Source organism: Dasypus novemcinctus, chromosome 3 (genome assembly GCF_030445035.2).
Source record: "Dasypus novemcinctus isolate mDasNov1 chromosome 3, mDasNov1.1.hap2, whole genome shotgun sequence".
Classification (NCBI taxonomy): Eukaryota; Metazoa; Chordata; class Mammalia; order Cingulata; family Dasypodidae; genus Dasypus; species Dasypus novemcinctus.
Genome location: NC_080675.1, coordinates 123,380,168 through 123,395,435, shown reverse-complemented (window position 1 = coordinate 123,395,435; position 15,268 = coordinate 123,380,168). Strand labels below are relative to the sequence as shown.

Sequence of the window (15,268 nt, the reverse complement as noted above, 5' to 3'; positions counted from 1 at the left end):
AAGCACTGCAGAAAGCCAACTCAGCAAGGGGACGCAACAAAAAAGGGAGGCAAGTTTAAAAAAAAAATCACAGAAGAACACACAGTGAATGGACACAGACAAAAGATAACAAGTAAGCCACAAGGGCGGGGAGGGAAATAAATAATTAAAAAAAAAGAAAAAACTAATGGAGCTATGTCAAAAGGACTCAAAAGTCAATATGAAGAGACCTATTGATCAAAGATGGGAAATATGAACATCAAAGAATAAAAATGATTACAATTTATTAAATACATTGACGATGTAAAAAACCATGTGTTCATAAAAATACCAAAAGAAAAAGAAAGGACATACAAGAAGAAGGAAGAAAAGAAAGAAGAGATGGAAGGAATGGAAGGATTGGCACAAGGGAAAAAAAGAAGACAGAAAGCCTAACTGAATGGTCCTAGAAGAAATGGGGGCACTAACTCCTTATTTTAAAAAACAGACAATTTGAAAACTTTCTGAAAATGAAAGAACGAACCAATCATTTATCCTGCTTTTCCTCAATGAAAATGGCATTTTTAAAAAATTAGAAGTTGTGTGGGGAAATAGCAATGGTGGAAGAGAAGAGACCTTCTAAGAAATTTCATACTTTTTTTATGAAACATTATTTGTGGGCACAATTTTTCCTGTTGGCAATTATGTCCTTCATATATAGAATGAGCTCAAAAGAGGACAATAGAAACTTTCCTAAAAATGAAAACCCATAATGACAACTCAGCTTAAAGAGCTTAGAGAGGTGGCTCCATTGTCATAAGGAAATGTACAAGGAAAGACTGGAATATCTTGAAGTATCTGAAAGCAAGTAAACTATCAAATAATAATGAGAGGAAGGAGAGGGAAGAATAAGTATAACATGCAGGCATTTTTGGGACATTGGAATTGTCCTGCATGACACTGTAATAATGGATACAGGCCATTATACATTTTGTCGAAACCTATAAAATTGTGTAGAGCAACGTGTAAACTATATTGTAAACATGTAAATGTACATGTTCACTAACAATGCTTCAATATGTGTTCATCAAGTGTAACAAATGTACCACTAATGAAGACGTTGTTAATGTGGGCAACTGTGGGAGGGGGAGGGGTGAGGTATATGGGAATACTCTATATTTTTGACATAACATTTATGGAATCTAAAGCTTCTTTAAAAATAAAAATTGAAAAATTGAAAAAAAAAAGAATAATGACAGGAAATGGATGTGGCTCAAGCAATCGGGCTCCCGTCAACAAGATAGCAGGTCCAGGGTTTGATGCCCAGGGCCTCCTGATGAGGGCAAGCTGGCCCACACAAAGTGCTGACCCACGCATGAATGCCATCCCACACAGGAGTGCCACCCTGCATGGGAATGGCAATTGAAAGGAAAGACTTAAGGACTTACCCTGTCCTTCCTAAAATAGTTGCATTTCAGAGTAACCAGATAGCCCTACCTGATATTGGAAAACTTTATTTTTACAGATGCCTTCTAGCTAATAAATAAATGAGAATTAATAAAATTGGAAAAACGTAATTTTGCAATCCTTAATAAAACTGATTCAAAAGTAATACTATTCAATGGATAAAACAATGAGATAGAAGATTTATGGCAAACTTTACATTTGAGAAATCAGGAAGCCACTATCTGAACTTTCTGGTTTTTACCATCATTAAAAGTGAGACAGGGAAGCAGATTTGGCCCAACAGATAGGGCATCCGCCTACGACATGGGAGGTCCAAGGTTCAAACCCAGGGCCTCCTGACCCATGTAGAGCTGGCCCATGTGCAATGCTGATGCATACAAGGAGTGTCGTGCCACACAGTGGTGTCCCCCGCATAGGGGAGCCCCACATGCAAGGAGTGTGCCCCATAAGGAGAGCCACCCAGTGCGAAAAAAGTGCAGCCTGTCCAGGAATAGCTCCACACACACAGAAAGCTGACGCAGCAAGATGACAAAACAAAACAAGACATAGATTCCAGGTGCCACTGACAAGAATACAACAGGACACAGAAGAGCAAACAGCAAATGGACACAGAAAGCAGACAACTGGGGTCAGTGGGGGGAGCGGGGAAGGGGAGAGAATCAAGAAAAAGAAAAGTGAGACATCCTAACATTACGTTTTTTTCTGGTGTAAAACATAGGAAGTACATAGCATCGTCAAGGAAGCTGAACATGAATCTAATGAAGTCTTTAGAGCTAACTTCCATTTTATCAGAAATATGGTGGACAAGAAAAAGTTTAAATAACATCACAATTAAGTAGTCAAGAGAAATTCCTATAGAATAACTTGCTCTAAAACAAACCAGTGGTACAGTGAGGGTATATATGGAGACCTCTGAAGATTAAGGCTCTTAATAGACAATGAAACACGTGTGAACTTTGTTTGAATATGGATTCAAGCAAACTAAAAACAAACAAAATAAACTCAGGCAGTTTTTAGATAACTGTGCAAAGTAAATATGGACTAGTTATTACATGAGTCTGAAGAATTACAATATTATAATAATTACATTACGATAATAGCATTCATGTAAGAAAATGTCATTTTTAGTCACGGGTTCTCAGGAGTGAAACATGATAGCTGGATGTGCTTTAAAATATTTCAGGGAAAAAGAAAAACAAAAGAAAATAGGGTAGATAAAACAAGTGGGATCAAATCTTCATCTTCAATCTAGGTTCTTGGCAGATGGAGGTTTATTTAACTATTCACTTTACTTTTGTCTATATTTGACGTTTTTCTTATTAAAAATATTGTTTTATTTAAAACATGGAAAATACAAAATAAGGCAGGGGCAGAGAACAGGAGAAATAAGCATATCAAGTCCTTTAAGAAAATAGGTATAAAACTGCGAAGAACATTATGGAAAAATTTTACACAAAAACTAAAGGAAAACTAAGACTAACAGAAAGAAAACATTTTGACCAGATTTCGCAGTGATACAAAGAAATATTAAAATAGGGAAATAAATTATTTAAATATTTAATTTTAACAATATAAAAATATTTTTGATGTTTTTAAATTTAAAACTTTAGAAAAGCATTGTTTTCTAGTAAATGGGCATGCATTTTCTGTTAGAAATAGTGTAATAAATGGTAGCTAGGTTTGTTAGCAAGTATTTTTAAAAGTTTTACCCAGATAAAGGTGAATGCTACGGATGAGTAAATTTTAAAATCTATAAAGCAGTATTGATATGCTATAATGACAGTGCAACGAAAAAGAACATGAAACTGAATAACATAAAGAAGAAAAGTTCTGATGTCTGAAGAAAGGTACAGGAAAGGGAGAAAAAGACTAGTCTGAGAAGAGAAAAGATCTTTGCTAGCCTCATAAAAAATGAGAACACATTCTGATTCCCCACTAATGTGAAGGGAATTATTTTTTCTAATTCAGTAGCAATTGTTTCACTAAATGCCCATATATAATCCTGTGATAAATATATAATAAAAATTTTAAATATATTAGCCCATGTCCATCTATATACTCATAATCTATAACCAAATGAGAAGAAGTATCTGGAAACCCTTTATATACTAAAAAGTGTTTATCAAAGAAAATTAATTCTTAAGATAGGACATGTTGGGAGCAGATGTAGCTCAAGTGGTTGAGTGCCTGCTTCCCATATACAAGGTCCTGGGTTCAATCACTGGTACCTCCAAAAAAAAAAAAAAAAAGATAGGATATTAGGACATGACTTTTCATTTAAATAGAAAAGGATAGTTTTTAATTGCCAAGTTATACCTTCTAAATGTATAAAGTTTAAATTATAAAGTTTAAACTAACTATCATATGCTTGTTTTTGAAAAATTACTTTCTTTCACAAAAAGAAAAAATAAAGACTGCACTTCAGAGGGGAAAACTGTGAGATGGTACCTTTAATTCACAGCATATATGAGGTTTCTAGTGTACCACACAACAAAATACCTTATAGTTTCTATTCATCAACAGTCTACAGCAATTTACTGGGGACTTTTTTTAAACCTATACTAAAATTAATTGGTTCCCTTAAGATACCACAGGAAATTTATTTCCAAAACAATTTAATTGTAAGAGATGAATAATAATTAAAATTACTTTTCAAAGCAATTAAACTAGGGCTCATAAAAAACATTTCTTGCCAAAGGTATATGTTGTTATGGTAGCCAGTGAAACTATCTTTCAAATGTAATTTTACTCAAATGCTTTCTTTAACTACAAACAAGTAATTTTCACAGAACTAACTAGTATATTTACCATAAAACAGGAAAGTAATGACATGATAAAAAGATCCATATTCAAAGAAGTTTCAAGATCAGTTTTTTAAGACTAAGGCAAGAAAACTCAGACTATTGTTTAAAAGTACCTTGTGATGGCTGAAAAAATATTTCTGTATCCTGTTTCTCCATATCTTCCTTATGTGGTTTATATCCTATAATGAAATCTTCTTGAAACACATGAAGCAACTGTGTACTTGAACCACACTACAAACATAAAAAAATGAATTATCACTTTGTAAATTCTCTTATCTCTGCCAACCAACTCCCCAAGAACACTAATGTAGGAAAAATAAGTCTTTTCTCTAATAATTTCTATTATTTATCTACTGACAAATTCAAGAGGAAAAATGACCAGAAAAAACAGTTAAATTATCCTAGGTAGAGAAAAGTTACTTTCAAGTATCCAACAGCCAATAGCAAAACTAAGGCGATCTAATAAAAACAAAGCAATAGGTTTGTGTCTCAAAAAAGCAAAAATAAAGTCAAGAAGCCTACCAAAACTAAAACAAAAAAGAAACATAGTTAGGAGACCTGCACCACTATGTGCTCCAAAGCAGCAAGCACTGTGGCTCAGAAGGGCTATGCCAAAATAATTAACTGTGTAAGGCACGCTAGCAGAGGATTCCTTTAGTTTGTCCAATTCCAGAAGGAAGAGAGGGAGGGAGGAAGATAGCTCATGTAGTTATGTGATCATACTTTTAGATCACATGGAGGATGAGAGTGAACACAACCAAAAATGGCTACTGAGAACCATGGGCTTAAATGAAAGTCAAGGAAAACCTAGAACCAAACAAAAGCTTCTTATGAAAGTGTATAAAGATAATTAATAGATGGCTGCCCCACAGATATTGTTTTTTTAAAAATATGGAATGCCTCACGAATTTGTGTGTCATCCTTGCACAGGGGCTGTGCTAATTTTCTCTGTATCGTTGCAATTTTAGTATATGTGCTGCTGAAGTGAGCACTGCCCCACAGATTTTAAGAAAATGAAGCAGCTATGATTATCTCAATACTGAGAATAAGTCGGCTTCTTAGAGAATAAAGGGAAATTACAGTAGAAAGAAATAAAAGGACTACATTAGGTTGCCCCACAGAATATTTCTGAAAATTATAAGGTATTTTAAAATCTCTCCAGGTAGAAACAAAGTATCTCTTTACATTCATAGTATAAAAAGTCATCTCCAGAAAAAGAATAAATGTTAAGAAAAGGGAAGAGAGACCTTAGTGGATATAGAAGTCATATAACACCTTAGGAACAAACCTGAAATGAGCTCTAATGTTTGTGATTTATAGGCCCAAGTCATTGATCAGTGCTTGCAGTTTACCAGCCCTGTGTTAACGATAGCCACAAAACTAGGAGGGAAAAAAATTCTTGAGCAAGTGTGAAGTAAAAAGAAAATACTAAGTGGAGTAGACCACAATAACAGGTCATGGTAAAGCATAGAAAAGGGGCCAAAGGGGTGGATAAATTTAAAATCCAGTTTATTAAAAATTAAGGTGTCTATGGAAGAGAAAACAGGCTATTCTTCTCCCATATCCCTATGGAATAGATAAAGAAAACACAGGTTGAATTTCAAGCAAAAGCCATGGTACTGGGGGATAAAACAATTAAGGGGCATTAGTGATTTGAGTCTGGGTGCCCCAGTTCTGTTAACAAGAGTAACAAGAGCTGATATGGTAGTTTTTCTATATTATTGAAAATTATTACATTTTCCCCAAATAGAATGTGCAAGGTACCATGGAAGAATTATAAAACATAACTCTATACTTGTTTTTAAGTATGGTTGATTCCTTCTTCATTTCCCTATTGAAAAATATTGGTAACATCTTCACCAAACTAATTTTTAAAATATCTGAATATGTTAGTTCTAGCCTGCAGTTAATAAATATGATCCTGAAGAAACAAATATCCTGAGGGCTAGAACAGGTTTTACAAGCTCCCTATAGGGAATAAGGTTCTCCTTTCTTAGGCAGTAGCTAAGTAAGGATACTGACTACACAAGGATACTGATACTGTGACAAGTAAATGTATACTTTGATTCTAATTTCATCTGCACTGTAATGGACTTCATAAAAATACCTAATATGCAGCATAAGGAGGCAAACACTCTAAAGCTGAGGTCACCCTCTAATGAGTTAAGTAATATAAAAAGAAATACCACAACCAGAGTCTCTACACAGGTATACTGTATTTTCCCTCAGCATTTCATTATGGGGATCAAGAGAAGTTGGCTGTATTTAGTATCAAACAAGAGAATTCTTCTGAGAACGAAATATATCATAGGCATATAAAGTACTCTGGGATAAAGTATATTAATATCACCAAATCACAAGCATGCTTTTACTTGGTTGGTTATTGCATCGAGTTCAATAATGCAGCCAGGTCGAGCAGTAGACTGTTGGCTCACAATATTAAACACCTCTCCAATAAGTTTCTGTAAATAAAAAACACAAAAAGGTCACGATAAACAATTTTGTAATCTACTGTCAATATGATAGAGAATGTCTTGGACATTAAAGGCCTCTAAATATTCACTGATGGACAATAGCAATTAATATAGTCTAAGAAATATTTCAACTTTCTATACTCACTCTCGTTCTCATTTTTTTAAATTAACTAAGCAGTTAGAAAAATCTAAAGTGATTATGAATAGCATATAACTTCAATGTGTCTAGTTCTCTTAACGTCTTCTTCATTTTTGCAAATGTCATAATTAGAATGATAAACAGCCATAGCAGGATTGAACAGACAGCAAAATTGCTTCGTTTCTACTTTTTCTAGTGAGAAGGTTTTTAAAGTCTTCCCATGGGTTTTGGAGACAGAAAAATTCACTGCCATGTACTTGCTAAATAACCCTGAGTGCATTAGCTGACTGTCTGAATTTATTTCCTCAGCTGAAAACAGGGATAATTCTATCACCAAAAAGATTAAATGAAATGACTTATGAGAAAGTACCTGGCTATGGTGGGTGCTTATTAATATTTGCTTCCTTTCTCATCAGTGACAAGAAATAACACACCAGAAGAGAATCATAAACTTTGGTAAGTACCTCTCCTCTCATCCACCCCCATTTAATCACTAACACTTTAAACAGTCTTGATTTCCATATATAGTAAATTGCTCTTTCCTTTGTGATCACAATTATAGCCCTTTTCTCACACTTATTAGATAGTAAGTAGTAGATTGTCTCATTCATATATCCCACCAAGTGGTTAGTAAATCAAAGTATGAGTCTAGACATGGGCTTTTGTTCAAAGAGTACACAAAAGGAAGAGAATAACCATGGCTGTATTTTTCAAGTTGTTAGAAAGCATTAAATGAAATCAGTTTTGTATATCACGATGGAACATTTGCCTCACAAGAAGAAGCCCGTTCTTCTCAGCACTCACCTCCACTACCTCTAACTGCCTCCAGGCTAATAAGAGGGGTTAAATCTCAGCTTAGCCCAGGGGTAGAAGTACAAGGTCAGCTCTGGGATAAAGCAGCTTACACACCGGAGATGTAGGGTCTTTCCAGTTTGTATTAGCAGGATTCCAAAAAGTATGTATAGAAATGGATTCTCGGGTTATTAAATCAAGGGAGATAAAATATATGGTTGGGTAGGCTAAGTTTATTGATACAAAGTGTTAGCTCAGGCACCTCTAAATGGTGTTAACAGTCTGCCAGGTTTGTCAATTGAAATCTGGATTCAAATGTCGCCTGCAGTTGTTGAGGCCAAACTGCAGGAATATTTTTCAATCAACTTTAAAGTCCTAGAAAAATCAACCATTAAAAATACATAAATACACACACACACACACACACATATGCATCTTTCATTTTGCCTCAGACTCTAATATGGCTCAGTATGGCACTGTTGGATCCTGTCTTTATTTAAAATGTTGGCATTTTGTTCATCATGGATTTTTGCATTAATTTTTGTCTAAAATATTGCATTAAAATATTATTTATCTTGATTACTAAGTTTTTTGATGCTCCCTTAAAATGTGCACCCAAAGTGAGTGCCTCACTCTTCTAACCTTAATCCTGGCCCACACAGAAGTATGGTAATAAAACTATCCTCACATCATTCATGATAGCCAAAAAGTGGAAGCAATCCGGACGAACGGATAAACAAAATGTGGTATATACATACAATGGAATATTATTCAGCCATAAAAAGGAAATGAAGTTCTGATACATGCAACATGGATGAACCTTGAAAACATTATGCTGAATGAAATTAGGCAGACACAAAAGGACAACTATTGTATGAGTCCATGTCTATGAACTATCTAGAATAAGGAAAGTCATAGAGCCCAAAAGTAGATTAGAGATTACCAGGTGCTGGGGCTGGAGGATGGGGAGTTACTGGTACAGTTTCTGTTTTGAGTGATAAAATTTTTGGTAATGAAGTATGGTGATGACAGCACAAAATTGTAAATATAATTAATGCCAGTGAACTGTACATTTAAAAATGGTTAAAGTTCCAAATTTCATGTTACATCTATGATATCACAATAAAAATTAATTTTCAAAAGTATAAGGGAATATAGAATTTGGCAGTGGAAGAAAAAAATTATGATTATCAAAATTGGGCTTTGTGACCAGCAATAGAAGCAGGGACTGTGACACCTTTCCTTTATGTTGTTTTTTCCCCCTTTCCCTGCTTTGGTGAGAACTGATGGTAGCAACAACTACAATTTAGGTTTCAAGTGGGACTGTGACTGAACTGACATTACCACACAATGATGCAATAAATGCAATGACTAATGGAAATTTGTGTTTCCCCTGCGTTGGAGGAAAAAGTTTCTTCTAAATGAAGAACAGGAACAGATGCTAAGGGGCAAATAGTAAAATTTTCTAGTTTTTATTTATTTGCATGCTAACCCTTGGTTCATTCTCCACCTTCATTTTCCTGGCTCTGGTGTCCCAGGAAGCTGACCTCTGGACTATATCATTGAGAGGTGATTCTTTCATGCTCCTTAGCTTATGTACAGTAGGACCTCAATAAAAATTAAAGATGAAATAAATGAATGAATTAATGAGCAAAAACAAAGTATACTTTAGATTGAGTCTACTTTAAAAAGCTTGTTTTTAGTAATAGCAGTATGTACACCACCCCCTACTTCTGAACACCAGACTTTTTTTTTCCTATTATTTAATCAAATAATATGCAGAACAATGCCTCAATAGGCATACACTAAATACTTGTTAAATGAAGAAATCTCATTTATCTAGCATTACTGAGAAAAGAAGCTCAAAAGTTTATTTTTTTAGTCACCAATAAAACTATATCTTCAATATTTTGGATAAAAACTTTAAAAAACTATCTTAATGAAATCTGTCCCTTCATAAAGTTTCTAAACATAAATCTTTTCTTGATGACTCAGAGTCACATTTATGAACATTAGTTATGACTCATACCTTTAGAGGTCTAATAACTTCCAGTACCAGCTTCATAATAATAAATCACAAATGTACACTGATGCCTCATAAGCAGTGTTCAGAAATCTTTCCTATTGCTTATAAAACAATTATCTAAACTATATGTAGTTATCTAAAACCATAACCATCTCACACTCAATGTGTTCCAAAATTAGGTATCATCAATACCTCAGAAATATCTTGTCATAGCTAAAGGAACCACTATCACAAAGTAGAAATCTTAGAATCATCTCCTTCTGTGTCCATATGCAATCAGCTACTGAGTTCTACTCTTCTCCTTTCCCAATGTCTACCATAGCCCACTCTAGCTTAGGTTTGTATTACCACATGCTTAGATAACTCTTAACAAATTCCTCGTTCTCTCCATGCTTCCAGTAACTACACTCCATTCTGCAAACTGGACATTTACTTCTCTGTCAAAAACGTTCAGTGCCCCCCTAAATCTACCCCCCAACTAATAGAATAAAATTTAAATCTTTTCACATGTTGCCCATGGAATGAAAAAAGCTAACCTTTACTCGGCATCTACTAAAAATCTCATTTGAGTAAGAGGACAGACAGCATGTGACAACTTCTTGCTACATTTCAACTAGGAATTAGTAGAGGAAGTAACTAGGAGAACTGCTGCTCTGACTTACAAGAAAACACAGATGAGCAGAAATAATGGGAACTTGACAGAAAGTAATCATATCATCTTAAGAGTTTAAAATAGACAAGAAAGCCAAGGCTCTATTCTATTTTAGAAAGGCAAAAAATCCCCCAATTACAAAGGAAAAAATGTTATAGCATGAGGTTCTGAAAGTTAAAATGGTTTAAGAGAATTTAGAGGCTCAAGAGACTTGAAAGTTCCTAACTGCAGCTGCAAATATAACTAATGAGCAACAAAATTGTTCGGCATTTAATAAAACCAGTGTTGCTCCTCAAGGGTCTCCCTAATAAAGAGGTTTTTTTTTTTTGAAGAGCCACACAAAGGAAAGGAAGAACATTAAAAACTGGAATATAAGTAGGTGGTAGAGATCTGTAAAGAGAGACAGGAAAATTAAGGCCCAAAATTAACTGAGGCAAACTTCCACCCTTACCCATTAAAGGGTACCCATTGTAAACAAGAAAACTAGATAAAATATCTTAAATATCTGTTTTCAGACATCAGACAAGGTGCTACACAAGAATATGATCCCTGAGGAGGGGGAAAGAACAAAAGGTATGAGCCCAACTTTCTCTTCAGCTTTCTGTCTGGAGGAAATTTCTGGACCATGGCATAATGAATAGAAAGCTAAGCAGAGCCTAAATGTCTTTCTGAATTGAGGAGAGGAGGTACTCCAGAAGGCTGAGGAAGCTAGAATATGTGAAACAAGATACTGGAAAAGAGAGACTATGCAGGGAAAGAGCTCCAGAATTCTGCATAAGGCATCCACCTGAGTCTTTAGCTGAACGCTTCTCTGGGCATGGGTCGGGTAAAACTTGAGGACGCCAGGCAAGGAACTGCAGGAGAGCTGTAAGTTAAATAATTCCCATATTCACATAGTATTGGGATTCATACCAACTTCCAGGTAGGCAGAGCAGCAAGACCTCACTGAATACCCAGAAGGGCCACACTTCAGTAGTAAAGGCTAAAGAAATCCTAGGCCAAGACTAATCTAGTCTGGTAAAAAACAAACCTGAGCTTGAAAGATTATAGAAGGGAACTTTTGGGGATAACATAGTTCCTATTTCTCCATTGTGATGATGGCTATACAAATGCATAAATTTGTAAAAACTCACAGAAATTATACTTCTAATGGACACATTTTACTGTACATAAATTAGTTCTCAAGAAAGCTAATTTTTTATATGCCTCAAAAGGATCAAGTTGATCTGCAAGCAACTTAACTGCCTGATAAAAGAAGCTTCCACACTCTTAGGAAGACAACAAAAGCAGAACACCCCACAATTAGCATTTGTGATTTTGGGCATACAATAAAAAATTACTAGACATGCCAAAAAAAAGTAGCGAATTATGACCTATAAAGAGAAAAATCACTTAATGGAAACAGATCCAGTAATGACAGAAATGATGAAATAAACAGATAAGGGCTTTAAAACAATTACTGCATAAATATCTTAAACATCTGAAAACAAACAAACTTAATAAGGAAAGAAATGTAAGGCTGCAAGGACACTCCCACTGTGGGTGTCAGAGAAAGCCAAGTAGGGTGTTCCCTGGCCACTAACACTGCCAGCAGAAACCACATGGGGAACCTGGACTTTCATCCAGACCCAACAGCAAAGGGGCAGGAGGAGAGATCTGCCCTGACGAAAAAGGATTTGGGGCTTACAGGATAGCTGTCTTCAACTATCTGAGGTGTTCTCATATGCAAGAAATATTAAACTTGTTCTAACAACTAGGACTTATGAGTAGAATTTACAAAATACAAATTTAATTTCAATAATAGCCAGGATAATTCAAAGACAGAAGGAGAGCCTTTACAGGAGTTGAGTTTCCCTCACTGGAGGCCAGATGACAAATTGCAGAAATGCAGTAGAGAGGAATAAAGCATCAGATGGCTGGTTAGAAGAGATGACCTTTAAATTAACTTCCAACTCTATAATTCTATGATGCTACTTTTCCAGACTTTATGCCAGACCTTTGGCTCCAGTCCATCTGTTTTGGTTGTTTTCCACCATCTCTGGAAAAAGACACATTTTCTTTCAGGCCATTCTCTCATTCAGGCAAAGCTGATCTCTTTATCTTTCTAAATCATATCTATCCATCAAGAACCAATCCATGTTGAGCGAAATAAACCAGATACAAAAGGACATATACTGCAATCATCATATTTGATAATCAGAATACATACTCATAGTTATAAAACACAAGTTACCCGGGGCTGAGTTGGGAGTAGGGAATGCAGAATTAATGCTTAAATTGTACAGAATTTCTGTTTGGGTAGATTGTAACGTTTTGGTAATAGATGATGGTGATTGTAGGACATCATTGTGAATGTAATTAACAGCACTGAATTAAATCTGTGAATGTGGTTAAAGAAAAGAAACAAAGATTTCAGTTTACCTCCAAAAAAGAAACAACCAATCCAAATACCATCCTTAATAAAGATGTCTGTGCCTCCTCTGATCTACTAATCTAAACTCTCTCTGAACTATTACGCCCCCTTCTTATACCACCCTTGTGGCAGTTACATAATTTCCATTGACACCAATTCTACTTCTGACTTAAACTATTATTTAATATCATATTAATAATTTCTCTCCTCAAGTAAATTTAAAACTCCCTAAAGGCAGAAAATGAAATTTATACTTTGTATCCCCTAAATCATTATCTAAAGGCACATAGTAGACATTCAAAAATATTCTTTGGTTTTTAATATTAGAAATTTTTTTACTCAAACAGCTGTTTTATAAAGAGTTAGGTTTTAAAGAGGCAAATGGAAATTTTGCTGTTCAAATCTGGACATTAACTAATACACAGACTTCCAGTTCATATAGAGAACTGCTAGAATGAGATGCTGTCACTCACTGATGTCATATTCCAACCACAGTTTTTTTTAAAATGGTGAATCAAGCTCTGGATAGTTCAAAATTTCCAACCTAAACATAGCTCTGTAAAACTGCCTTAAATTCATTTTTGAACAAAGCAAGATTAAGAGAACCAAACTAGAGAGTGAAAAATATCAAGAATTATGATATTTTGGGGGGAAATCAATTTATTTCTTTATACGTAAAAGGTATTAATGTGTGATGTGTACCTAGACTGCATTTTTCATTTGTATATCTTAGAAAGCAAATAAAGAAGTAAATTTGTCAGATGTATGTCATAAAGAGCCCAGAATACATGCTTACTCACTAACGTGAAGGAGAATTCTGAAAGTTTGGACATATTAATAAAGATTAGCAAAAACTTACTGAGGATTCTGGGTCTGACAGTTCATCCAATAATTTCCTTGCATCTACCACAGCTTGATAGAGTCTCAGATTTTTGCCATCAGAAGCAACAAAGCAAGCACTTGCAGAATTACAATAGGTACCTAAAAAAAGTAAAATAAAGGTTTTGCATTATACTGTGCAGTTTATTTTTATTATTGGCTGAAGTATGAGAAACAAATATTCACACTTTTTAAATGTCTAACCATGGTTCAGAACCATAATTAAAACATACAATTAATGTATATAAAATTAATAATAAAAAATTCAATAGAAAAATATATTATGAGAGGAAAAGAATTAAAAACAAACTTGTAAAAATTCAAAAATATGCTTAGTCTGAAAACTTATTAAAAACTCTCTTAATAATAAATATAAACCATTTTATATATAACAAATATTAATTTAAAAGTTTTCACTAATTTTACAATTAAAATGAACACTTACCTAGACAATAGCTGGGAATAAGAGTTGGAAGCCAAGCCACATTAGAGAAGGCTGAGGTGTGCAAAGAGTTAATTCGAGCCAATTCTGATACTCCTCCAGTGTATGACAAAGGTCCTATTGGGTCTACACGCCACAGAATCAGTTCACTGTAGATTGCATTTGGGTCATGAAACGTACGTGTTGCTGCATTTCTAAGAGATTGTTTCGAGGAACCTTTTATATATTTTATAGGATCTACTGACCTACTTAATTTATTCTCTGAGTCCCACTGACAATCTGATTCAGGAGTCAACAGAGCATTATGATGAGATGACGTCAATAACAGTGGTAAAACTGAATGACATGCCAAATCATTGAGGTGAAATCGGTGACCACAATATCTAAATTTGTGAGATACAGTTAGAACAGTGGTAAAGGCAGATTTATCAGCAAAAGTTACTGCCCACTGATTTAAAGAACCATCTATGTGCTTAGAAACCATCATTACAGTAGGAGCTAAAATGTTCATATTTGTACTGTGTAATCTAGAGCGTGGCTGTGATCCACAAGGACTGCCTACAGCCAACATCTCTTGGTGTAACAGAGAATGGTGACAATCTTTTGTAGCATTTATACAGGCATACATCATGATATTTTTACTAAGAGAGCTTGCATCACCAGAGGGAAATGCAACAGGAATCCGAGATGAAAAAGAAACCTGAAAAACACATAATTATATGATTTAGTATTTATTGTTTGCTTCCTCTCAAAAAGAGTCTTTCAAAACACTTCTATTTTCAAAATGCCAAATTTAAACTTCCTAGCAAAAAATATCATTTTCAATTCCTTCATGATCTAATCCCTTTCTTTATTTAGTAGTATATCTCTAATCACAGCCTAGCAGAAGACTGAAGAAAAAAAAAGTTTTAAGTGCCTTGCTTGTATATGAAAATGACCACAACCACCCACCCAGATGAAATAAAATTGAGATGGATAATAGATAAAGGTGAAGTTAGGTGATAAAACCAAGGGAAGGCAGAGGTCATCTTTAGTCACATTTTTAGGGTATCTTCTCAATTTTATACAAAAAAAAATTGAATTCTCAGAAAAATCAACACATACATATTCAGATATTCAGTACTGCATTTCGAAGTCAAATTCATTTGCTTTGAATTAGCCGGGTTAGTAAAATATTTGGTTATTGATCTCCTTGGGTAGCAAGAATAAGTAGCTTCTTACA

The 15,268-nt window shown here is 34.6% G+C and overlaps 1 protein-coding gene and 1 non-coding gene across 6 annotated transcripts in view; both read right to left on the bottom strand.

The window, feature by feature from the left end:
• The window catches only part of DMXL2 (Dmx like 2), a 214,016-nt gene that overhangs the window by 89,018 nt on the left and 109,730 nt on the right, over positions 1 to 15,268 (bottom strand). For all 5 annotated transcript variants that reach the window (XR_011648432.1, XM_058294193.1, XM_058294194.2 and 2 more), the window contains exons 12-15: positions 14,050 to 14,746; positions 13,585 to 13,706; positions 6,602 to 6,691; positions 4,343 to 4,460 (exon numbers count right to left, since the gene is read on the bottom strand). Coding sequence is in view for 4 of the 5 variants with exons in the window: in XM_058294193.1 (XP_058150176.1) it covers positions 4,343 to 4,460; positions 6,602 to 6,691; positions 13,585 to 13,706; positions 14,050 to 14,746 (1,027 nt within the window). In the remaining variant the exon portion in view is untranslated. The remainder of the gene's footprint in view (positions 1 to 4,342; positions 4,461 to 6,601; positions 6,692 to 13,584; positions 13,707 to 14,049; positions 14,747 to 15,268) is intronic.
• Positions 5,115 to 5,221, bottom strand: LOC111765033 (U6 spliceosomal RNA). Its single transcript, XR_002797495.1, has one exon. It is a non-coding gene; the product is annotated as a U6 spliceosomal RNA (small nuclear RNA).